The sequence below is a fragment of the Jaculus jaculus genome, chromosome 3 (genome assembly GCF_020740685.1).
Source record: "Jaculus jaculus isolate mJacJac1 chromosome 3, mJacJac1.mat.Y.cur, whole genome shotgun sequence".
NCBI lineage: Eukaryota > Metazoa > Chordata > Mammalia > Rodentia > Dipodidae > Jaculus > Jaculus jaculus.
Window position 1 is genome coordinate 136,042,165 of NC_059104.1, and position 26,990 is coordinate 136,069,154.

Below are 26,990 nucleotides of genomic sequence, written 5' to 3' on the forward strand. Positions count from 1 at the left end.
CCAAAGAACAAAGAAAGGGCTAGGAAACTTCAAGTTAGACTTTTCCAAATGTCTTTACTGTCCCATAATTAAGTCAGATTAAACTGAAAGGGCTCATGCTAACCAAAGCATTCTTAATTAGGAGGAGGTTTAATTTCCCTGCTCTTTGCCACTGGATATAAGAAACTAATTAAATTTAAAATCCATTTGTTAAATGCCTCTATGCTTCACACCCAGCAGTGAGCAGGCTGCAAGGGAAGCATTCACTCAAGTTGCAAACATGTCAGCTACTCTGTGGCCAACCTTGCTCGCTGTCTCAGAGGCTGTGCCCACCTGGACTCTGCTCTGAGGCGTCGGCAGAGGAGCCCCAGCCAACAGTCATGTTTCTAGACAAAGGAGGATGGGGAAGCAGTGTACCCAGTGCACAGGTTCATTCTGGACAAGAAAGCAGATGACGACACCGCCCCCACCTGGCTTTCTCCTTTCAGATGATTGACTTTACTCTTCAGTTTCTTCATTTCTTGATTCAGAGTCCAGAGTGATATGTTAACCATCACACCATGGAACCCTTCCTAATTTCTTCATTTCTAAAACAAGGGCAACACTACCAGAGTTCCTAGGAGTATTTTCTGCAATAATGGAAAGAAAGCAATGATCACTTTGTTTGGTACACAGCAGATTTTAATCAGTATGTATAGTTGTGGTTTCTTTTTATTATTAGTTATTGCTAAAAATTAAGATTAGAGTGGTAACATTCTAGAAAAAGAGAAGAACATGATATATGGCCTGGAAGGCACCTGCCTTGCAGAGTAATTGTGACACATGTAGGTGAGAAAGTGATAATGACACGAGTTATCAAGAAGGAATGGAAGGCTATGATATGCTTCAGTTCACCCCAGAATAAAACTTATGATTGTCTAGCAGTCACTAGACCTTGGTATCTTTGATTTATAATTCAACCATTTTCATTGCTTTAGATTAAATGCCTAGGTGGTTACAAAAAAGATTTGTACATTGAACGCTTCAAAGAGTTATTAAAATTTCAAATGTTAGTATGTCTGGTTTAAATAATTTATGACAATTATTTAAAATATTTTATTTATTTATTTGCATACAGAGAGAGACAGAGAGGAGAGAGACAGAGGTAAGGGGTATGCCAGAGCCTCTGGCCACTGCAAATGAGCTACAGATGCCTGAGACACTTTGTGCAACTGGCTTTATATCGGTACTGGGGAAGTGGTTAAGGCAAATGCCATAACCACTGAACCATCCCTCCAACCCTTTAACCATTATTAGACCTCTTCCCTCTAACTCAGTCTCTACAGAACTGCCATCATCATTCAGCCCAGGAAAGACATATATGATGTCATCTTGCCACTTAAACCTTACTACATATAAGCCTGCAATCACATAACCTAGCTATGTATATATACAGCCATTTTCACTCTTATTCCACCTGACAAGGTATCAAAATTGAAGATCCAGTTTATATTCTCTTACCAAGTAATTCCAAGAACTCTCCTTCCTATAGAAAACCGGTGCCATCCACATGTTTACTATTATGGGGACATGCTATAGATTTACCTTCCTTTGTAGCCGAAAAAAAAAATCCTTTCAGCTTAGGGAAAGGGGAAGGGGGAAGGGAAGGGGAGCAGGAAGGAAGGTGCCCTTTAGAAAGCACAGCCGTGTCGAGACAGTCATGAGGCAAGGCTGCTTCGCCAGCTCTATCTGAGAATGCATTCATTTGCTTTTGTTTTTTGTTTCGGTTCAGACATGGTCTTGCTATGAAGCTCAGGCTAGCTTGGAATTTACTAAGTAGCTCAGGGTGATCTTTAACTCTCAGCAATACTGTTGGTACCTCCTGAGTACTGGGGTTATAGGTGTATGCCACTAAACCTGGCTCTTTCTTTAGCATGTCAGTTTCTGGCCAGGGGTTTATCTGACCATGAGCTGGCAGGGTTGGGATCACTCCTTTGTAAATTATGTGTTGATTTTCTTTAGTTGTTTTCAGTTTCCTTTTCATTTTTTTTTTTTTAGCACTTTTGTCTAGACATGGTTTTATATTTATTCTGCTTACAATTCCCTGGTTTCTTAGCAAGTAGATTTTGTCTCCCATCAAATTTGGGGAAATTTGAAACATTGTATCATCAACCATCTTTGTTACTGTTGTTCGCTTACTCCCTATTCCTTCTCTGGGATGCCAACCACACAGATAGCAGTCTTTTTATTTCACCTGGCAGCTTTCTAACACTGCACTCATTCCTGTTTTCAGTCTTGTCTTTTCTGTGTTCTTCAAACTGGGTCAGCTGTACCTGACCTCCCTCTAATTCCACTTACTTTTCTGTTGAGTTATTCTTATTTTGCCACTAAGTGCATCAAGCAAATGTTTCACTTTAGGTGTTATATTTATCAATTCTAAAATTTTCTTAGTTTCCTTTTAATAGTTCTATTTTTTTCTGGTCATTTCATTCATTATAAACCTATTCTCCTTTACTTCACTGATGAAAGTAGGATTATTTTAAAATCTTCATCTTTTAGTTCCAACATTTCAGGTCATCTCAGGCAGGTCTGTACTGATCTTTTGAGAATATTTCATATTCCCCAGTTCTTTACATGTCATGAAATTTTGGACTGTGTTCTAGACATTGTATAACCTACATTGTAGAGACTCTGAATTATGTTACATTCCTCAAATGCTTAAAAGAAATGTCAATATTTTTGTTTTAGCAAGTAATTTACTTTGTTGAAGTCAAAAGGCAAACTTGTCTCTTGAGTGACAGCATAAGCCACACTCCGGTTCTGTTACACGCAGCAAGGCTACCCTAGGCCTGCCCCTAGGAGGTGTGGTTTATATTTTTGTATATCCAGTACCGATTATTTTTGAGTCCAGGCAGCCCCCACATAAAAAATTGCCTATGAGCAAAGAAAACTATAGTAGAGAAAGCAGAAAGCTACAGAATGAGACATGATTTTTGGCAGCTATCCTTCAGATTGATATCCAGGTGTAAAAATTGTGTGTGGGGGTGGGGGTACTAAAGAGATGGCTTAACGGGTAAAGTGCTTGCCTGTGAAGCCTATGGATCCATGGTTCCCACATAAGCTAGACACCCAAGGTGACACAAACACACAAGGTCTCACATGCACACAAAGTTGTGCATGTGTCTAGAGTTCCATTGCAGGGCTGGAGGTTCTGATGTACCAACTCTGTCGTACAAAAAAAAATAAAAATAAAAAAACATTGTGGGGGCTAGAGAGATGGCTTAGTGGTTAAGACACTTGCCTGTGAAGCCTAAGGACCCAGGTTCGATTCCCCAGGATCCACATAAGCCAGATGCACAAGGTAACACATGCATCTGGAGTTCATTTGCTATGGCTAGTGGCCCTGGCATTCTCTACCCCCTAACCCCCTCTTTCTCTCAAATAAAAAGAAGTAAAATATTTTAAAAATATAAAAATTAGGGCTGGAGAAATGGCTTAGTGGTGAAGGCGCTTGCCTACAAAGCCAAAGGACCCAGGTTCAATTCCCCCGGACCTACATAAGCCAGAAGCACATGCATCTGGAATTCATTTGGAGTAGCTGGAGGCTCTGGCGCACCCATTCTCTCTCTCTCTCTCTCTCTCTTTCTCTCTCTCTCTCTCTCTCACACACACACACACACATACTCCCTCCTCGCCTATTTCTCTCTCTCGCAAATAAAGAAAAATTAAACACCGAAAAACAAAACTGATAATCAATAAATAGGTGACAACAGTTCTCAAAAGAATATATACAAATGGCCAACAGATATTTTAAAATGTGTTCAACATCCTTTGTCATCAGTGAAATGTAAATTAAAACTACTTGGAAATTTTATCTCACCCTAGTCAGAATGGCTATCATCAAGAAAACAAATGACAATAATGGTAGCCAGGATCTGGGAAAAGAGGAACCCCTACTCATTACTGATGGGAATGTAAACTTGTGCAGCCACAATGTAAGTCAGTGGGAAGGCTTCTCAAAAAATTAGAAACAGAACTGCCATATGACCCAGCTATACCACTCTGGGCATATACCCAAAGGATTCCACATCCTTGCAGACACTCATTTACTGCTGCTCTATTTACAATAGTAAGGAAATGAAATCAGTCTGGATGTCTATCAATAGATGAATAAATAATGAAAATATGGCACATGGAAATTTATTCAGTTGTAAAGACAAATGGAACATAGATGGACCTGGAAATTATTAAATAAGATAACCAGATTCAGAAAGACAAATACTACATGTTCTCTCTCATATATAGATACTAGCTTTTAATAATTATATGCATGTATATAAGTGATGTGAGTGTAGCTGTATGTTATGAAAATAGAAAGAGGACCATGAGAGGGACAAAAGGGCCTTTGAGGAAAGGGGGAAAGGCAAAAGAACATACGGGATATGAAAGCAAAAAGCAGACTGCTGAGGTGGAAGGACCCAAGGGGTGGGGGGAAGGATAAAGGAGGATCAACAAAAACAGATTATATTTGAAAATGTCATAATAAAGACCAATACTTTGTATGCTAAAAATAAATAATAAAATTTCAAAATGTTATTAACAGGAATATGCATGCATTATACATTAGGAATTCTACTCACAATGTTAATGAACAGCTTCTACTGAGTGGGAAAAAAAATGGCTTGTGCATAAAAGCATTTTTTAGTCTGTTTGTTTAGCTTAGAATATAAGAATTCTATTGCCTTGAGTGATTGTATTAGCAAAACATTAGAAGCTCAGTGACGCAAAGGGCTCCAAATCCAGCAGTAAATGCTCACCAAAAGGTGCCTGTTTTCTTTTAGCACATTATCAGATAACTGGGAAAATAACCCTTGCATAGGATCACTTTCACCATTCAGTTCTCTTGCATATTCAAATGAGCCTGTTAGCCAGCACTCGGGAGGCAGTGGTAGGAGTACTGCTGTGAGTTCGAGGCCACCTTGAGACTACATAGTGAATTCCAGGTCAGCCTGGACTAGTGTGAGACCCTACCTCAAAAAAAACAAAACAAATGTGCCTATTACCACTTGGGATGGAAATTCTTTCTGGCATAACATAGCACTCAAGGCATTTATTCCTGTAGTAACAGGAAAACAAATACCATACTTTTTCTATGAAGCTGGCAAAGAGTATGGATGCTATGATGCTGTGCCAGGCAGCCAACACGGGCTCCCAGTGGTCCCTTTGAAGGCCCGCCCACTTTAACAATGAAGATGGCTGATCTGTGTGCTCAGTACAACATAAAACATGATGGCATGTGGCACTGAGCCAGGCCACAGTGTCAGCTCTGTGCCCTTAGTCTTTTTCTCTTTCTCTCTCACTCTTTTTCCTCTCTATCTCCTCCTCTCTTAGAATTTCGATTACTTGTATTATTATTTCTGTCAGGACAGACATTTAAATGACCTCTGACTTCTTCATCACTTCCAGAACAGCACTGATGTACTAGCTAGTGCTCAATATTTGACAAGTAAACAAACGTAAGGACAGCTAACCTTACTCACATCTATAAGAATACTTGACTATTTTGTGAGATTGAGAAACATACTGTACCATTTGTTATTTTATGCCTAATTATAATTTTATACCTCATTATATTTCTATTATCCATGAGATGTGATTTGTGTATGTATAGGTAAAATATAAGCAAAATATATATGACAGTTTATACATACCCATACATATACACCCATATATACATCCACATAATGTCTAATTTTTAAAATACTGTTCATGGGTTCTTAAAGCTATGCTCATTCTATGCTATTGTTGTGCTAATTCTCTTGGATTTAGGGTAAGCAGTAACTTTCTCAGTGGCAGTGGAAAAAAGCAGAAGCAAGCCAGGCGTGGTGGCTCACACCTATAATACCAGCACTCAGGAGAGTGAGGCAGGAGGACTACTGTGAGTTCAAGGCCTACCTGGGCTAGAGAGATACCCTGCCTCAAAAAAGAAAGAACTGTAGCAAAGAAGGGACAGGGAAAGAGGGATGGAGGGAGGGAAGGCAATAAATAGTAGAAGCTATTGTGTTTTTATATTCTAAGCCTGCAAAGGAGCAAAAATCAATGTGACAGCACAGAGGACCCAATCAGTGGATTTTGGCCTCTGCTTACAGATCACCTAGTGCAAGTAACTTCCAGTGTTATTGTTTCTTTGCCTCCCAAGCTACAAGAAAACGGCCCTGAGGACAGAACTGTGTTGTCCTACACATCACTCTATTTGCTACAAAGTGACCAAATAGGGAAGTTGAACAGTAATTGCTCATGAATGAACAACTGAACCAAAACCCTGTTCAAACAGCCTCACCTCCTACACCACACACACAGGCAGGTTCCTTCAGAACCTGGCTCTACTCCTTTCCTCTCTCCTTCATGGGCTAAGGCAGTAAGCATGAACACTCTGACTTGTGGGAGACGTGTTTTTTATTTATTCCACAGAAGAGAAAGGGTAAGGAAGGAAGGGAGGGAGGGGGGAGAGAACAAGACAGAGAGGGAGAGAGAGAATCTTTAATTCTATTGTTAAGGCTTCAGCATCCTATTAAAATTCTGGGTATGTTTTGCCATAGAAATACTGCTTTAAAAAGTATCATTTTTAGTTGAAAACTACGCTAAGCCAGGAATGGTAGCACATGCCTTTAATCCCAGCACTCGGCAGGCAGAGGTAGGTGGATTGTTGTGAGTTCAAGGCCACTCTGAGACTACAGAGTGAATTCCTGGTCAGCCTGGGCTAGAGTGAGACCCTACCTCAAAAAAAAAAAAAAAAAAAAAGTAGGGTAAATGACCTTTTTATAAGCTGGCTTAGGACTGTAATGATCAGAACTGAAGTACATTCTAAGTTTTTAAAAATATCTTTTGGCTTTGTCTAGTTGTAAGTTAGACTGCACACTACTCAATACTTATAATGGAAAACCCGGTGTTTAATAATATCCTACCAATGATTTTTTCTTCATTATTACTAATAAAGACAGCTCTCAAAAAAGAACAAAACACAGACTACTAATAGTTTATTTTTCCTATTTATTCCTCAAAGGTTTGAAGCTTTTGTAATATTCACCACTAGTGCTAGCAGATAGAAACTCCAAGATGAAAAACTTGCTCTAATCAGCACAAATAGAACTTTCTGGCAGTCAGTCAATAACACCCATACCTAAGTGTCACAGGACAAGGCTCTTTATCTGAATAATAGCTGTTCCTAACTGTGGTAGAGGCTGAAGCCCCATCTCAGCACTGTTTCTGAGGGGCTATTGTGGGAAAAGCCCTCAGAGTCAGAGCTTGCTTGTATCAGTCTGGACATTACTATTACAGAGGGCATTCTGCTCACCACTTGGAAGGACAGGAACAACCCCATAAGAGCTCTTGAACATTAAATGTCAGTGTAGTATTATAGGTGACAAAATCAGCTATACTGCAGTCATTGAGCTAAACTCCACACCCTCCATTATTCCTGTTTCACAGAAGGTTCTGGAATACATCTCTAAGCTTGGATTTCATCAGCTATACAGGCACTGAGCTCATCTAGGGCTTTCTAAGATAACAGATGTGCACTCTTCCTAAGGGAAAGGAACAGCTCCTAGGAGTGCCTTTTCTGAAGCAATCATGGCTCACTGCCTGTTCCCTAGAGGCAGGCCAATGGGAAAAATGGCTATATTCTATGTAATGACTACTGTCAGTCCCTGTCTTGCCAGAGCTTCATGGAGTATGAGCCAGGCTATGCGGCTTTTGGGGCGTGAAAAGGAGTCAAACATGCTTGTCATCTCACAGGTGATCCTTTGGGCAAAAGTGGTTCTGGAAGTGAAGGGATCTTTTCAATCCCCAGCCACCCTATAATCACTGTTCAGACAGGGGTTTCTGTCCACCACTATAGAAGGAGAGTGACGCCATCTTCCTAAAAGCCTGCTGTGAAAGAAGAATTGCTGCTGCTGCTCTGGAAACATTACTTGGTTGCTAAAATCATAACTTGTATCAAGGGATTATGTCAAATGTGGATTCTAAATATCTAAAATTGGTAAAATCTTATATTAGCAAACTGTCTTCACAATAAAGCTTAAAGGAAGAAAACCATTAAACTGGATGCTGATTGCAGGACTTTGTATGGCTGATATATCACTGAGTTTATAATGATATGTGTGGCAAGGTAAAACATGAATTAAATCTTCATGTACTAGATTTAAACATGTATAATTATCACTTGTACCTCAACAAAGCTGGACAAAAAATAAAGCTACATCTATAGCAAAAAATAAAACAGAAGTACATATGTTTTGTTTTGTTCTTGTAGGGTCTTGCTCTAGCCCAGGCTGGAATTCACTATGTCCTCTCAAGGTGGCCTTGAACTCACAGTGATCCTCCTACCTCTGCCTCCCAAGTGCTGGGATCAAAGGCGTGCACCACCATGCTTGACCTCATTTTTCTTTTGATTGGAAAATCACTTACTGATTGAACCCATGGCTTACTAGCTGAATTTGACATGCAATATTCTAAATTGCTTGCCTAATATTCTTAGATCCTAAGGATATTTGGTTTAGCATATTAAGGCCAAAGACAAAATTGAATGGAATTATCAAAAGTAGTTCATCTATTTTTAAATCCAAAAAGTGAAGTCAGCCTTACCCACTGCACCCAATAACTTTGTTGTACAGATAAGATGGCAGGCCCTTCAGGTGGATGTTGTTATCCACATACACGTACTGCAGTTCTCGAGATCGGCCTAAATCTGCATTGGAGACAAAAGTGCCAAAATTAAGTGGGCAGTATTATTTATTGTGTGAAAGATAAAAGTTTAGCATATCATGTTAGAAATAGCCAAAAGTTCCTATCTTGGAAGAAAATAATATAGGCTTAATTCTAGTATAATTATAAAATCTGTAACATTATTTTTTATATCAGAAGTTATGACTATAGTAAAAGTACCCAACCCAGACTTTGATTTTTTCAAACTGGAAGACGAATTCACATGGAAAACTTCCTTTGGCATTGTATAGGCAACTTCAATTTAAGACTAACTCTAGCACTGAGGAGACTGAGGCAGGGAGACTATAAATTCAAGGCTAGCCTGAGCAGTGACTCTGAATTAACTAGCAGGGCCATGGATCAAAAACAATAAAATTAAGAGGCTGCAGACATGGAATAGTGGTTAAGGAGCTTGCCTACAGAGCCAAATGACCTGAGTTTGATTCCCTTGTACCCACATAAAACCAGATGCACTAAGTGGTGCATGCATCTGGAGCTTATGTGTAGTGTATAAATGTTCAGTGCACCCATTCTCTCTCTCTCTTCTGTCTCCCTCTGCTTGCAAATAAATAAAAAATATTTTTAAAAATTCAAAGTATTAGAAGTCTTTATGCAAAGCCATCAGATTCTTTTTTATTGCCTCTAAATTTCAGGCAGAGTTAGAAGACCTATCCCCGTGAAACCAAAGGTTGAAGAAAAATTTGTTTTTTCTTCTAGAGCTTATGTACCTTTATTTTTCTTTTCCTTTTTACTCTTAAAAAAAGAAACACTTAGACTCCTAATCCATTAGGAATCTATTTTTATGTATGACATAAAATGTATAGTTAATAATTGATTTTCTGTTTGATGATCTAGCACCCTAGCATCATTTGTGAAACTTTTAGGCTACTTTTCCAAGTAACTTCAATAAGGAAAAGAAAAGATCTTGGACTGAAGAGATGGCTTAGCAGTTAAGGCGCTTGCCTACAAAGCCTAAGGACCAGAGTTCTGTTCCCAGCATCCACATAAAGCAAAGGTGGCACATACATCTGGAGTTTGTTTGCAGTGGCTGAAGGCCCTTGCTTGCCTAATCTCTGTTTTTCTATCTGCCTCTATCTCTCTTTCATAAATAAAAAAAATATTCTTTAAAAAGAAAATATCTCTAAGATGATCAGCAGAAGAAACAAATTAATAAAATATTCAGGTTTCAGACGAGAAAAAATTGCTTTTAAATTAACCTGCAAACATGTAAAAATAAAATCAAAAAGACGCAACAATTCAGAAAAAAAACGTAGCACTCGACCATCAGCACACTGGGTAGAGAAAGCGGGCTCAGGGGGGCTTTTACTGCCTAGATACTGAACAGAGCCTCAACTTGAACACGTGCTAACTGGCATAACATAACAGTACCTGGTCAATCAACTTTACCAGGGCGTAAGGATCAAATGAACACAATCTGAGATTTAAATCATTATGCTGTGAAATATCAAAATGGAGATTTATCAAATATTGCATATGGTCACTTTAGTAAACTAAAAAGATTCACATTCATAAAACACAAGTGAGAAAAATATAGATCAATCCAGAGCCATTTGCACTAGAAAAGGCCTCAAGTTACACTGAGAATTTCTATTCTAAATTTCTTTACTATTAATGACAAAGTCTTTAAGCACAAACAGAAATTTATGGAATATAAGACCAACAGAAAACTTTGGGGGACTAAAGAGATGGCTCAGTGGGCAAAATGCTCATTGCACAAGCATGAAAGAACCTGAGTTCAGGTCCCCAGTACCCATGTTTAATGCCAGGCAGGAGTACGTCTTGTAATTCCAACAGTGAGAAAGCACAGACAGGTGGCTAGGCTAGTCTAGCAGAACTGGTGAGCTCCAGGTTCAGTGAGAGGCACTGTCTCAAAAAAAGAAGATAAGATTTGGGGCTTAGGAAATGGCTTAGCAGTTAAGCCTGAGAAGCCTAAGGACCCCGGTTCAAGTCCCCAGAACCCACATAAGCCAGATGCACAGGGGCGCATGCGTCTGGAGTTTGTTTGCACTGGCTGGAGGCCCTGGTGTGCCCATTCTCTCTTTCTATCTGCCTCTTCTCCCCCTTCAAATAAATAAATAAATAAATAATAAAACGTTTTTTTAAAAAAATAAGATTTATAATGACTAAAGATACCTGCCATTGGCCTCTGGCCTCCATGTGCATGTGTAAACATGCGCATCCCCCAAACATGCACAGGTCCACATGCATGCATGCACGCACGCGCACACACACACACACACACAAGTTAGATATATTTTAAAATGAAAATTTCACTGATAAAATGTAAATAATTTCTGATCTCAAATTTGTCAGTTGGAGCTCCTGAAGGCTCAAGTAAAGACCAAGAAAAATTCTTTGCTTGGGCTCATGCATCAATAAGGCATGTAGCACACTAATAATTAGGAAAGGAAGAGCTTGGAGTCAGACAACCTGGGTGAGAATCTTCATCTTTCTACTTATTACATGTCTGTATTTGGTTTCTCATCTGTATTACAGGAAAAGTAACACTATCTTCTAAGTTGAGTAAATATTATTAAGCCTAGGGCTGGGGAGACAGCTCATTCAATAAAGTGCTTGCTATGCAAGCATGAAGACCTGAGTTCAGATCCCAAGCACCCATGTAAAAGCTGGATGTGGCAGGTAACTTGTAATCCCAGCACTGGGGAGCTAGACAGGAGGATCCCTAGGGCTTACTGGCTATCCAGTGTAGCTGAATCAGTGACCTCTGTGTTCAGAGAAAACCTCTATTTAAAAAAATAAGGTGAAGGACTACAGAGATGACTTAGCAGTTAAAGTGCATGCCTGCAAAGCCTAATGACCTGGGTTTGATTCCTCAGTACCCATGTAAAGCCAGATGCACAAAGTAGTGCATGTTTGTGGAGTTCATTTGCAACAGCTAGAGGCCATGTCATGCCCATTCTCTCTACCCCACAACCCCCCACCCCCCCATTGTAAATAAACAAATGAAAATATTAAAAAAAAATAAGGTAGAGAGTGAGTAAGAAAATACCTGATATTAACCTCTGGCCTCCACATGGACATGCACACATATAAACACACACCCACACATACACATGCATCTATACACATATGAACACTTAAACATGCATGTAAAAAAATAAAAAGAATTACTGTTTATAAACTATCAAGCAGAATCTTGGCACAGAGCCATCTCTGGTAATGACAGTGATTATTCTCATTATTATTAGTACATGACACATTGGGAAGTGTGGCCTCCAGTTAGGAAGCCAATTAGGAGAGAATTCTTGTAGGCATGTAGCACACAGTCTGAGCACTTTCCTGTACTTTAATTGCACAGAAGAGTTGGAGCTACAGCCTCTGGAGACAGTGATTCATCCCCTCAAGCCCAGGACACAAAATGGGTCAGGACGGAGGAAGCACCTCTCTCCTCTAAGAAAGCACAAATGAGCCTGTGAAAATTAAATGAGGTGACAAGCTGAGATCATATGACCAAGTTAAATAAAAACTCACACTTGCTACTTTTTACAGTTGAGTCTTCTTTCCTCCCCTAGTTTTATTAAAAACTAGAAGATAAATAATGTTTTAAGCATAGTAACTTGTTTACATTTTATCTTAGGTTTGCCATATTACAAGAGAATCTGGGTGGTACCTCCCGAGCACTTTATAATCTTTTTACATATGCTCCTAACAATATGTACTAATTTTATGCTAAAGCTCAGTCAAAACTAGTATCAGTTGTGTTCAAACTTATTAAGTACTAGCCAATCCAAAGCCACATGGATGTGAGCTATTGGGCAACCCTCAGACTCTCCAAACAGCATGATCTAACAGTGAAAAAGAATGCTGGGATGACATGCTTGCTCGCTGCAGTAAGTCTGCGGTCATGACTTAGTTTCTATCCTAGTTCACACTCAGTTAACTGATACCAGGAGAAATCACATGTTCTGATCTACTGTATTCTGGGGATAATAACACCTACCTCCCAGATTTGTTACTGATGAAACAATGTACCTGGTGGCAAGGTTGCTTCTTGGGGCTGGGATCATCTTATCTTTTACCTCCCTCTTCTGAATATAAAGAGAAGATCACAAAAGGGAGTACAAGACTGTGAAGAGAGCCAGGCAGCCTGTTTTAGCTGACACAGCACAGCCTGCTGGTGGGTTGAGATAACTAAATACCTGGCAAGGTCACAGGCTGCAAAGGCCATGCTCTGACAGTCTCAGGAGAGCCTTAGCTGGCCAGAAAGCAGTTCACTGGCAAGAATCCCAAGCACAAGTGGAATGACATTTCTAATCATGAGACTGAAACAGGAGAAAGCTTTGAGATCACTCTTAGGTTATTCTGTTTTTTTTTTTTTTTTTTTTTTTTTTTGGAAAACTTACTCTGTAGCCTAGGCTTGTCTGGAACTTGTAATGTAGCCCAAGTTGGCCTCAAACTCACAGCAATCCTTCTGTCTCAGCCTCACAAGTAATGGGATTACAGGCATGAGCCACCATACCTAGCCTAGTTCTTTTCTTAACACATGCTCTGAAAGAGACCATTTATCTACTAGTTAGTGAGGCAGTTTGGTTTTTTTCCTTCTACTGATATTAATGTTTCAATACCTTGCAATAAAGGCCGTGTGATAACATTTTCCAAAATTCTTGCCCAAAGGCTCACAATGTAAAATTTATAAAGCAAGATAGTTATTGACTTGCATAGATTTTTAAAGCCATAAAGAACTTTTTCATGTGGTTTTCAAAGTACTATATTATATGTAAAGCATTTCCCTTTTGTCATCCAGAATCACTGATCAAAGTTTATTGCTTAGAAATTAGCAGAAGCCAGAAGTCCTGCACGGACTCCACTTCCTACTTTTTCTGCCACAAGCTCTGGCATATGCAGGCCACACGGCTGCATGGACAACACACTCCTGCGTGTTCAGCTACTGCTCCTTTGGAGAAGCTGTAAGGCAGGCATGGAGCAACACAGCCAGAACAGAACAGAGACTGTGCTTACTGCGCTCTGACTAGTATGAAAGCACTGCTTTTTCAAAGGCGAAGGATGTGTTCTTTTCATAAAACAATGGGGATTAGAAACAATGACTTCAAAGCAACAGCCCAAAATTGGCTATATGGCATGCTCTACTGATGTTAAGCTAATGATCACAGCTCACTAAGTCCAATATCCTGAGCCATAATTACAACATGTTCAATACTATAAAACACAGGGTTTCCCCATGATGAATTTAGAATAATTTGCAGTATATTTAAAATAACTTAAAATTACATTTCATGCAGCTGCAGAGATGGCTCAGATATGGTAGCACAGGTTTTCAATCCTTACAGAATTCCTACAGCAAGATAGGCGGTGGACAAGAGACCTTGCCTCAAATAAGGGGCAAGGCAAGGAAAGACACCCAGGTCACTCTTTGACTTCCACATGTGTATCATGGCATGTGCTCCTGCACATATGCACGGACACACACACACACACACACACACACACACACACATATTTTTAAAATTATGCTATCTACATGACATCTTTTGTGCCAGGGCCTCTAGCCACTGCAAACGAACTCCAGACACATGCATCATTTTGTGCATCTGGCTTTCATGGGACCTGGAGAACCGAACCTGGGTCTTTAGGATTCACAGGCATACTCCTTAACCACTAAGCAATCTCCATAGCCCAAATGCTGACTTCTTTGAATATATGTCCACACATTTAACTGAAACAAATCTTTTCTACATCACTCACTCTGATCTATTCAACTTTTACAAAATAAAATTCCCACAGTGAATTATAATTTTTAACAATATTTATTTACTTGAGAGAGGTGGGGGGGAGGGGCAAGCCAGGACCTGCAGCCACTGCAAACAAAATCCAGACACATGCATCATTTTGTGCATCTGGCTTATGTGAATACTGGGGAATTGAACCTGGGTCTTCAGGCATCACAGGCAAGTGCTTCACTGTTAAGCTATTGCTCCAGCCCCATTGAATCCTAATTTCATGAGATACTTTATGCATTGTAGATCATGAGCACCTATAAAATTGTAACAGAATGACTTTGATGACTAAATGCTTCCTTTGCTGTTCGTTTGGTCACAGTTCAGAGTCTCTTTATGTTGCATAGTTCAAGTTAGAACGAAATGATGATACCACTGTACTAGGTGCTTTGGGGCACAAAATTGAGAACACACTGTCGCTACCTTTTCTAATATTCCAATGAAAGTATAAACAGTTCATACCAATTACACACTTACAAAGTACTTGATGGTATGTGCTTTAAACTGATCTGATTGAATTCTTACACTAATGTGACAAAAAAAGGTGTTAATATTACTCTATTATTGATACTTAAACTGAGTAACTTCAAACAGATCTTACGAAATTCTTTTTTTTTTTGTTTGTTTTAGTTTTTCGATATAGGGTCTCACTCTAGCCCAGGCTGACCTGGAATTCACTATGTATTCTCAGGGTGGCCTCAAACTCATGGTGATCCTCCTACCTCTGCCTCCTGAGTGCTGGGATTAAAGCTGTGCGCCACCATGCCCGGCAGATCTTACTAAATTCTTATGCTCGTGTGACAAGGTGGGTGTTAACAGAACCCTGTTACTGATACTTAGATTCAGTAACTTTCCTGCAGCCATGTTCACAAAGCTACTGAAAGGCAGAGCATGAAGGCAGACCTACAGTGTAAGGCTGGTACTGCCCAGAGGATGACTGGGTGCTGGGGGAACAAGGGAACAAGGGACTGCAAACACTCAAGCCATCCAAGCATGATGTCAGACTTGGGTCTTGAAAGAGACATTTCTAAGGAGACATTGACAAACCAAATATCTACTTGCTTCCTTGAAAGGACCAGAAAAGGGCTGGCTAAGAGATTAAAGGTGTTTGCTTGTCAAAGAGCAGAAAACTAAAGGGCAAGTTCTAGCTCACAGATTAGGGCAGACATACTAAAAATGTGAAGAAGGGGGCTGGAAAAATGGCTCAGTGGTAAACAAAATGTGAAGAGGAGGGCCTGGAGATGGCTCGGTGGTTATGAAACATGAAGAGGTCCTGCAGAAAAGACTCCAGGAGAGGAGACTTCATGATTACTACTGAGCACGGCAGAGACTTGAGGACTCTAACAGCAAGCCACCTACTGCCATGGCAGGCGGCAGGGTGAGGAGCAAAATGTCTCCACACAGCATGGCATCCTGACCTGCTGCTCAGCTGGGCAAAGGCTTGTTTCTTTGTTTTGAACTTAAGAACTTTAGAACTATGACAATTCCAGACTTCTGCTTTTAAGTCAATTTATGACATCTTCCAGACTTTTCTAGTACTGCACATTCTTATCACTGTTCTAAAGAAAACTGTAGGTTCCAAAACCAAATAACAAAAGGCTTCACTGGTGAACGTTCTGCTTATGGTTCAGCCCTTGTACTACTTATTTTTCACATCTGTATCTTTTTAAAAATGAGAGGCAGTTCTTTCCTCCCCCTCTCTCTTCCTTCTCACTCTCTCTCCTTTACATTCCTCTTTAGTTTTCTTTTGTTGTTTTGCTTTTATAGAAAGAGTCTCATGTAGTCCAGGCTGGCTCAACCTTGTCCAGTGCCCACGAATGACCCTGAATAGGTGATCCTTTTACCTTCACCTCCCGGGTACTGAGATTATAGGCAGTTCTGCAGCAGCCAGCTTTGTTTTGTTTTGAGTTGATACTTGGGAAAGAGAACAGAGCTGAATTTTCCACAGTAACCCCTTCCTACCTCAAAGTCTACTCAGAAGTTTAGCAAAACATCCGCATTTCTCCATTTGAAGCACAAAAAGTCAACATCCAAACCATGCTTGCAGAAGCCATATTAAATAATCCTGTTCATTCCCTAAGAAAACCTAAAGCTCATGCAAAAGCTATGAAAGAACTATAAAGCACTGCCACATGGTAGTGGAATGGGCTCAGAGGCAGGAACTAGGAACTTCTGTCACAAATACTTGCAAAAGGTCATTTAAAAGAAGTATTTAGGACTGGAGAGATGGCTTAGCAGTTAAGGTGCCTGACTGCAAAGCCAAAGGACCAAGGTTCAAATCCCCAAGACCCCCATAAGCCAGATGCACAAGGTGGTGCATGGTTCTGGAGTTTGTTATCAGTGGCTAAGGACCCTGGCACTCCCATTCTTCCTTTTTCTATCTGCCTCTTTCTCTTTCAGATTAATAAAATATAAAAAGGAACATTGAACATCATTTCCTTGAAGAAATCTGGATTTCAGAACCAAAAGTTTACACTTGAAATAAGGTCTAAATGAATTGTAATTAGCAAACTAACTCAATTCTTCACAGTACTATTTTTTTACTTCATTTTTAAAATGTTCTTTTCTTCTTTTTATTATTTCGTTTGTAACTACTTATCTTTATTTTTCACTTTTTCATATCTTTAGTAATGACATGGGAATTTGCGTTCCTTGCCAATACACCGACACACCAACAAATTTAGGGTACCCTGGATACCTGTCTTAGGAATTTAAAGAATGAAAATCCATAGAGCAGAGGGTAAGGTTTAGGGAGACTTTATTAGTTTAAGGATAGGAAAGTGCAGTGAGCTCCTGCCAGGTGGACAGCAGGAGGGGTAGAGAGCCCAGGGGGGAATAAGAACCAAGATGAAGGACGTTTACCAGAACCTTGAAGTTCAGGAGCCAGCCCAGAGAGCTCTCACCCCAGTAAGGGTCTATTTATAACCTCATTGTAATGGGCTTCACCTTCAGGCTCAGGTGAGCCAGAGTGAGGGGCTGATTGGTGTGGGCTAGGGGCTGGCTCTGGAAGGGGCCAGCCACAATGCCACGCTCTGGGGTCTGAACTTGACCAACTACAGTATCAGGATTAGATTCAAATTCTAGGAAAGGGGACCTCCCTCCCAGGAGAGGCTCAGGGGAACTCCTTTGGGCAAGAGATAAGAAGTCAGATCATGCTTTGATCTCTGGCAAAGTGGAGATTGCAATGACATTCTGTCTTTACTTTTGGGGTTGTTACCCTAAACTACCTAACAAAACTACCTAACTTCTTCCATTATCACCTTTGACCAGAGATTTGTCCAACACAATTTTATTCTCAGGCTTGGTCCCTCTTTAGAAAGCAGTTATCATACTGTTGCAGTCCGGTTCGCATTGCTGGTAGAAATCACCCAACCAAGAGCAGCTTCTGGGAAAAAAGAGATTTATTTTGGCTTACAGGCTCGAGGGGAAGCTTCATGATGGCAGGGGAAAACGATGGCATGAGCAGAGGGTGGACATCACTCCCTGGCCAACATAAGGTGGACCACAGCAACAGGAGGGTGTGCCAAACACTGGCATGGGGAAACTGGCTATAAAGCCCTTAAGCCCGCCCCCAACAATACACTCCCTCCAGGAGGCATTAATTCCCAAATATCCATCAGCTGGGAACCTAGCATTCAGAACACCTAAGTTTATAGGGGACACCTCAATCAAACCACCTTTAACTCTGGGACGTTCTGCCTGCACTAGAATAAAGCTGTTAGCACGGGAGTATATTTAAGGCCGCACACCTGGTAAATTTCTGCTTTTCCACAAAGACCTTAAGGCAGCTGCGCCTCAGGCAGCAGACACTCACCTCACAGCTCAGAAGGAGCAGTGACATGGGATTAATCATCAACTCATGCAGGTACCAAAACATCACACGGTACCCCACAAACATGTATGATTCTCTCACCTTTTAATGTAGCTATGTAAAAGAGTTTGTTGTAAAGTTTAAAGAGAAATCATTAGTTTGCATCCAGTTTTACTAGTGGTTTGTAGCCTGAATAGTTTTACTGTGTGAAGTTCAAATGTAAACTCAACCTTTAAACAGCAAATTTGGAGAAAGCAAGTACAGTTAACATATTTGTAGTTTTTAAACTCCATTTACAATGACAAGGCACTTCAGCATATGTTTTTAAAATGCCCAGAAGCTAGTTTCTAAAAGTAACTTGCCATGCCTATTTGTTTTTCCAATATAAGGCAATCCAAGTCTTATGAGAAGTGAGCTACAACTACAAAAATACCAGTTTTCTCTGACTGTGTGACAGGGCCACTTTTATATCTTTATCAGTGCCACAGTGTGCGGTTCAGCAGGAAAGGGGCTGTCACTCCATTGTAGCATAAGTCCCCAACACTCAGAGTACCCCTCCCAAGAAAAACTTCACCACTAGAATCTCTTAAGTAATCTCCATGCAACTGGTGTAGAAACTCAAGTAATTTTTCATTACTATTCTCTACTAACTTTTGGGTGTACCCCTGATAGCTCATATGCAAGCTGCTCTGTAGATCTCAATGTCATAAGCTACATGGTAACTCACTCCTTCTTCCCCCCTTTCCTGTGTTGTAGGTATGGTGCATGCATATTTGGGGCATACACATGTGGAGATCAAAGAACCATCTCAAGAACGTCAGTCCTCACCTACCTTGTTTGAGACACAGTCTCTTGGTATTTGCTGCTGTGAAGGCCAAACTAGCTGAGGGTCTCCTAATTCTGCCTCCCACTGCTACAGGCCTAATAAGAATATAGACCGTGAGCCACTTGCATCTGACTTTAGGAGAATTCTGGGGATCAGAACTCTGATTGTCAGGCTTGTGTAGCAAGCACTTTAACCAATGACCTATCTTCCCAGCCCCATTACTCACTGTTTTCTAAATAACGTTTAACCTACTAATAGGGTCATATCTTTGTTTTCTTACCAACTATAGAAGTTACTAGCATTGAGTTTAGTTGATAGTGTACTTTCTAGACGCTAACTAAAACATGCTTTGCCATAGCCAACTTGTGCATGGGCAACCTAACAATCCTCACATCTATTCAACACTAAAGAAGTTGTAAACATTCCTGAGTCATCAAGCTTATGACTTATGCGAGAAAAACCAGGAACACTCAGTAAAAAATCCTCTTCACTGTATTTCTCTGTACTTTATGGGGTCAAGAGGCGAGTCACAATTCTGGGAGCTAGTCAACAGTGAACAGTCTAGTTTTGAGACCTTTGTTAACTTTCATAGCACTAGGCTTAAGTGACACCTTTATTCATCCTCTGCATATAGTTACCACTGCAAACAAAGCCTGTCTGTAGACTCATCTGCCACTCAATTGTCATGGAATGGTTATAATAGGAGCATCTTATTTGATACATATTTTCATCTTATGAAGAGTACAAAGAGACTTAATTGTTTCAACAGTATTACAAGTGACTTAAGAAGAATGTTCTTAAAGAGAGTTAATGGGTTAACAGTCTTACAAAGGACTCAAGTCATCCTCACACATGGTTTCTTTAGCTGCTGTCTAAAGCAGTTATGATATGACACCTCTTTAAGGAGCCCATAAAAACTGGTTTGTCCTTCTGTCAAACTCTGGCAAGAAACTAAATTCAGTTTGTGGTTCAAAAAGACGACGACCACCTCTCCCCATAGACAGAAACATCCTAACACCAACTTCACAAGACTTTCAGGTATCTGTGCCATCCTCCAAGAATCATGACAAGCAAAGGAGCTTTCTAGTACTTTGAAGATTCAGTTCTGTAAGAGAGGTACAGCCAATAGCTACATGTTCCATTTGACCCTCTCCCAGGTAGTTCTTAAGAGTAGATGGGAGATGTTAAGGAAAGCTTGCAAGTAAACATACTCAACTGTTTTCCTCCCCTGTTTTTGTTTGTTTTTATATTTTTGTCTTTGAGACAAGAGTTTCATACTGCAGCCCAGGAATTATACAGGCATGAGCCACCACATACAGTTATTATTTCCTCTTTAAGACAGCTATGGATTGCCCTTTCTAGCCTATCTTCATGGTATCAATAACAATAAAGCCTGAGATGACTAGTGACATTTTCAGTCAGCTTCTACTTCCTCAGCCTTACAGTTACCCCAAATCTGCTCTCCTGAAGCCTTCTTTGGGTGACCTCCCAGGGCAGCTCTATAGCTGTCGCAGTCACTTCTGTAAGAAGAGCATCTCACATGCACATGTGGAATGCCCACCAGTGTGTGGGTGTGTCCCTGGCCCTCTCTTGCTTCTTCCTTGCAGAGAATGCAGACCCAGGCTGGGCAGAGCACTGCTTCAGGCAGTCGCTCCTTCCTACCAGGTAAGCTGCATCACCATCTTCTTGCTTGAGTGACTTTGTCCCACTCAAAGGCCTATGTCCTGCCAGTCTATGAGTCTTGTAAACTGGGACAGTGGTGCGGGGCAATGTAAAAGCTGCTTCTATGTTCTGGGCTGGCCACTGTCTGAGGCCTGGGAGTTAGGGGCACTTCAGCTTTTAGGAAGCACTTTCCGAAGAGCCCAGTGCAGACTTTCTACCCTTATACTCTAACAGTACATTAGCAATAGAAGAAAAACGCTTGATACAGAAAGAAGGCGTTGGGGACAGCAGGAAGCTTAAGCTGACAGAAAGAGAATATTCTATAATGATTCTACTCATCACTGAAGACTGAAGACGAGTAGCTGGAAGCTCAGCCATCCCAGTCCTCAGCACACTACGTATCGAAAACACCCCAGGAAATAAGTAGAGCACCGGGGCAGAGTAGCAGCTAGGCAAGGGGCAGCACTCCACCCTCTGCCCACAAACCATTTCTACCACCTTGCACCAGCACTGACAGTCAGGTCCTCCATTAGTAAAGGCCTTCCGCATGACAGTGCCAGCCCCAGGAAACCCAAGATAACAGTGGTCAGGTTCGGTGGGGTGGGAGCTTTCCTCTGTTCTTCCAGTACCACTGTCACTACAACACCTGCTCAGCTGTGTCACCACTGGAATAAAGGCAGAGACTAGCAGGAATTTCCAGGAGAGTGAGCAGCCAGTAAGCGTAGTGAGGTAGGGAAGCAGGCAAGGCAAGGGCATGGAAATTAGCTGCAGTAAGCAAAAGTCACCAGACTTAACACACCCAATTATATGTGGCATTATAGGCAGAATGAAGGCCCAAGAACTAGATGGCATTCTGATATGAATACACCTGGCGATCAGACATGGGAAAGGGCTATGAATCAGCTCCAGGCAGGATAGACAGAGTTAGCAGTTGTGAGGAGTTTAGAGTTCAGCCAGTGTACAATGAAGAACAAAGCAAGAAGACAAGCACTAGCCTGGGGCGGCAGGTCATGCCAGGACCTCAAGAGGTGGCCGGCATGAGGTCAACTACAATGCCTAGGAATATGAAACCTACAACAGTAGAGATAAATCTGACATGGAGATGGTCATGCTCAGCACTGCTCAGCCATATTCCAAAATAGAGTCTCCTTGTGAGACCAGGTCTCAAATACGGAGACAGGACATCAAGGTAGAATCAACGTGTGGTTTTATAATCAGACTGTTCATGTAGACAGTTTATACTGCAATTCTAAAGATCAGTTGCCTCATCTGTAAAATGAGTTTGTTAATGGGTTTTGTTACAGATGGTATCATAAGGCTTGTACATAATTAAATTATAGACCCTCAATTAAGCAGAATATTGGCTACAGAGTAGGTGTGCAATCAGTGACACCTATTATTAGTCTTGTGAACAGTAACAGTATTACAGATAATACTTCTTAAATAGTTTAGGATGTTAACATCCCTTACACATATAGCTAGTTAGTATTGTTATAATAAAAACAGAACATGAGATAGGCAATCATACACTTAATTAGCTCATCTGCTTCTGGTAATATGTGAAAGTCAAATCTTGAAAAGTTCAAGGTTTCTTATAACTGAACTTTGACCTTTACTGTAAAATCTGATGAGAAAGAGGGTGAGCATTTTTTTAGGGTGACCATTTTTAAAGGCAGGTAAGGTAATCTGTAAGTTGTAATCTGTTAAATTGGGAGTTGCACACCAAGTATCATGTAAGAGGATAGAGGTTATTGTCAGATGAAGCTTAAAGAGGGGGTGGTGACTTCCTCCTGGCACACACCGTGCAGTGCTAGACCCTGACTAGAGTCTGAGTCGTGGGACTTGTGGCCTTGTGCTTGCCCGCTGTAATTGTAAGGCCTCTCTGTGAGTTCAGCAGGTAGGTTTACTTTTTAAATATATTATTTACATTGGATGTTATTCTCACTGAAAAGATTTCTTAGAAATGCAGCTTGTTTTTGAAATAGGTTTATTTCATCTTGATAATTTTATAAGGGTGAATATGTAGAAAACAAATCTTAAATTTAGCAGTTATTATGTGAATTGATTTTAATGTCTCCAATATTTTAATGTTTTCAATTAAAAGACTTTAGATTGGGAATAATATGTGCAATGTACTATGTGGGAAAACATTTCCTTTCAGGTACTAGTAAATTATTCACTTCATTGTCCTCAGAGTTAAATTATTCATTATCCTTAGAGATAAATTATTACAAATGCTTTTATGGGTTAAATCATAAGATACTTACTGTGACAACTTAGGGTTCTGTGAGCCTTCGTATTTTAAATCTTTCAAATTTTTACTTTTATTTTTTGCAAGTTGAAAAGCTAATTTCATTCTATATAAAATCAAGTACCATTTTATTAAAGGCCTATCTTCTTTGGCATATGTCAAAATGGGTCAACTACAGAAATCTACAGAGGATGGTTTATTATTTATTAGCCAAGGTGACATTTCTAGCTCAGCAGTCTGTTCAGTCCATTTATAAATTGAGAATTTTAGTATGTGAACGGACTGTAATTTGACATAACCACTTCCCCATTATGCTCTTTTGTCCCACCTCCTCCACCTCCCTTTCCAGTGAACTCTCTCCTCTTTCCAAGTAGTCCTTCTCTCTCATGTCATGGTGCAGGTCTTGTGGTGGTAACAACAGCTACTGTGAGGTCATGAAGACACTGATCAGTTCATGTACTAAGGATAGTACCCCACAGTACTCCTCCCCACTCTGTGTCTGTAACACTCTTTCTGTCCCCTCTTCTGCAATGTTCCCTGTGCCTTGCAGGGCATAATAGGGATGTCTCCTTTAGCATTAAGCTCTCAATAGCCTCTTATTTTCAGCATGTTGAGTCTCAAGTATTCACCACCATTTCCAAAAAGAAGCTTCTATTGTCATCAGTGGAAGCAGCACTATATTTTTGTACCATTTCCTCCTCAAGGTTCCCTGAACTGTGGCTGGTGTGATACAGATGTTTCATCCAGTGTTGAGTATGCAACTGTCTTCTTCTCATCACCTTGTTGAATCTTAGGTCTCCCTGGTAGTCACCACCATGTGCAATGTCTCCACTCTGTTTAGCCAATTTTAAAACCATCAAAGCATTATAGTCAGGCCTTACTTATTATGACAACACTCAACATCAATTTTTTAGGCAGAACCCATTACCTAAGGAGATAGTTTAGGACTAGGGATGTGGCTCAGTGGTAGAGTACTTGCCTAGCATGTGCAAGACTCTGCAATACCTCTCCAGTACCAAAGAAGGAGGGGAAAATAGGAATTAGCAGGTTTAATTATATTGTAATTATCGTTTAATGTTGCTGATGTCTGTCAGATTTATAGTCACACAGATACTTTAAATCCCTTCTCAGAGTAATTCCATCATGCCTCATGTACTCTATCCCTAAACACATATTTAAGTATTGATTTCCTTTTTATTGTAGCCGTTTCCTTCTTGTTGCTTGGAAAAAAACCCCAATTAAAAACAAAGCAGTTTATGAAAGGAACAGATTTATTTCTGGCTTACAATTACAAAGACAGGTCTTATTGTGACAAGAAAGGTATGGGAAGAACAGGAAGCTGGGCATCATATCTTGTCACACCATCAGGGAGAAAGCAGAAAAAGTGAGCTTTGGGCCTGGAGAGATGGCTTAGAGGTTAAGGTGCTTCCCTGTAAAGCCTAAGGACCCAGGTTCAACTCCCCAGGACCCACGTGAGCCAGATGCACAAGGGAGTGCAAGCATCTGGAGTTAGTTTGCAGTGGCTGGAGGCTCTGGTGTGCATGTTCTCTCTTTCTCTACCTGCCTATTTCTGTATCTCTTTCTCTCTCTCTCAAATTCATAAATAAAAATAAAATATTTTTTAAAAAGTGAGCTTTGAACACCCAGTAGGGCTGGACTACTAACCCTCAAAGTTTTCCCCCAGTGACACACCTCCCTAGCAAGGCTCCACCTCCCAATGCTCCACCAGCTAAGAATTAAGAGATTTAATAAAAAACACAAGAGGTTATGGCGAACACTACATTCCAACTACAAAAATATTAAATTCCTGGGGCTGGAGAGATGGCTCAGCAGTTAAGGCATTTTCCTACAAAGCCTCGTCAGGACCCAGGTTTGATTCCCCAGTACCATGTAAAGCCAGATACACAAGTGGCAAATGTGGCTGGAGTTTGTCTGTAGGCCCTGGCATGCCCATTCTCTCTCCCTCTGCTTCTTTCTCTCTCTCAAATAAATAAATTTAAAAATTAAATTCCTAAACCAGACGTGGTGACGCACACCTGTGTTTCTAACACTTAGGAAGCTGAGGTAGGAAGATCAGAAATTCAAAATCAGCATGGACTATTTTAGCAAAACCCTGTCTAAAAACTAAAACAAGGTTGACATGAAATGGCTCAGTAGTTAATAATTCTTTCCTGCAAAACCCGCTGGCCTGGGTTTGATGCCTGTGTATCCACGTGAAGCCAGACTTACAATGTGGTGCATGTAGATGGAGTTCCTTTAGCATCAGGGGCCACTGATGCATTCATACTCTCTTTCAAATAAATAAATATTTTAAACAGATTTATAAATAATTTAAAAAAAGCACTTAAATTTTACTTGCTATCTATCTGGGAGTGATGCTTTTGTTCCTTCAAAAATGGATTCAGTAGAGGTGGGAGGATCACCGGGAGTTTGAGGCCACCCTGAGACTACGTAATGAATTCCAGGTCAGCCTGGGCTAGAGTGAGACCCTAACTTGATTCAGGGTGGGGAAGATGGCTCAAGAGTAAAGTACTTGCCTGCAAAGCTTAATGACTCAAGTTCAATTCTCTAGTACCCACGTAAAGCCAGATGCCCAAAGGGGTGCATGCATCTGGAGTTTCTTTGCAGCGGCTGGAGGTCCTGGCACACCCATTTTCTCTGGTAGGCATGGTAGTACACACCTTTAATCCCAGCACTCTGGAGGCAGAGGTAGGAGGACTACTGTGAGTTCAAGGCCAGACTGAATTCCAGGTCAGCCTGGGCTACAGCAAGATTCCACTTCAAAAACAGAACAAAACAAAAAAACAACATAAAGAATTTAGAGTGTAACCTTCAAGCTATATAGGAAGAACTAATTCATCTTAACACACACTTCGCATCTTATACTTGGGCTGTTATGGTCTATTTCAGACAATAATCACACTTACCAAGTGGCAAGAACGCAAGACGGTTTCCAGCCATGGAGAGCTCGTTGAGGCTGGGCAGCTGGCAGAGATGGCGCGGCACACAGCACAGCTGGTTGCGGTCCACAGTGAGGTACTGCAGAGAAAGGCACAGGTGAAGCCTCTCGGGTAAAGTTAGCAAACGATTGGTAGAAATGTCTAGTGTCTGCAGCTCCTTCAAATCGCCAACCTCTACAACCAAAATCAAAATTAAAATAAATTGCATTCTGATTAACTTAAATGAAGAAAGTAAAATAAATGAATTAATACTGTGACAGTTTAAAAAAAAAATCAGTAGCTGGAACTACTTCCATAGGCACAACACTGAAGCATGGTATTTATGGCTAGAGTGCACATGATCCACCCTAGGTAGGCATCTTTCTCTCAGCTCCCCAGGACTTCTCTTGTTCATGAATGTATGCATGTGAAGGAGACCAGAGGACAACCTTGGGTGTAACGCTGTCCATCTTTTTCTGAGACAGGCTATCTTGCTGGCCTGAAACTTGTCATGTAGCCTTGACTGTACGGCCTCCACCCGCACTGGGATTACAAGCACATGCTACCAAGCCTGGATTTTTTTTTTTTTAATATGGGTTCTGGGGAGCAAACTCAGTGCTCATGCTTGCAGGCAAGCCCTTTACTAATTATGCCAGCTCACTATCCTAATTCTTAAATGGAGAAAAGTGCTAGCTTATACAAAGGGAGACAAAGTGATGAATATGAACTCAAAGCTGGTTGTTACCGATGAGTTGAAGTTCTTGATAGGGAAGTAAAGAGTGATTACAGCTGCTGGGAGGTAGTGTTTTTGCTCTTGGTGTGACTTACATTCTAAGTAGATAATATTAGATTTAGAAGTTATAGCATACAAGTAAATACAAATTGAACTACATGGAAATTAAATCTTCCCACCTTCTCCACATTACCTCACAGACATTTACAGTTGTAATCTATCCCAAGGTGAGTACGATAATGTTATTGTCATATGTCAAATCACTAAGTA

The 26,990-nt window shown here is 40.6% G+C and overlaps 1 protein-coding gene across 5 annotated transcripts in view; it reads right to left on the minus strand.

Moving 5' to 3' along the window:
* The window catches only part of Lrrc28 (leucine rich repeat containing 28), a 143,944-nt gene that overhangs the window by 23,230 nt on the left and 93,724 nt on the right, over positions 1-26,990 (minus strand). For 3 of the 5 annotated variants that reach the window (XM_045146586.1, XM_004658151.2, XM_045146585.1), the window contains exons 6-7: positions 25,976-26,182; positions 8,602-8,704 (exon numbers count right to left, since the gene is read on the minus strand). In XM_045146586.1, coding sequence (XP_045002521.1) covers positions 8,602-8,704; positions 25,976-26,182 — 310 coding nt within the window. The remainder of the gene's footprint in view (positions 1-8,601; positions 8,705-25,975; positions 26,183-26,990) is intronic. The other 2 variants (XM_045146588.1, XM_045146587.1) reach the window with 2 other exon arrangements.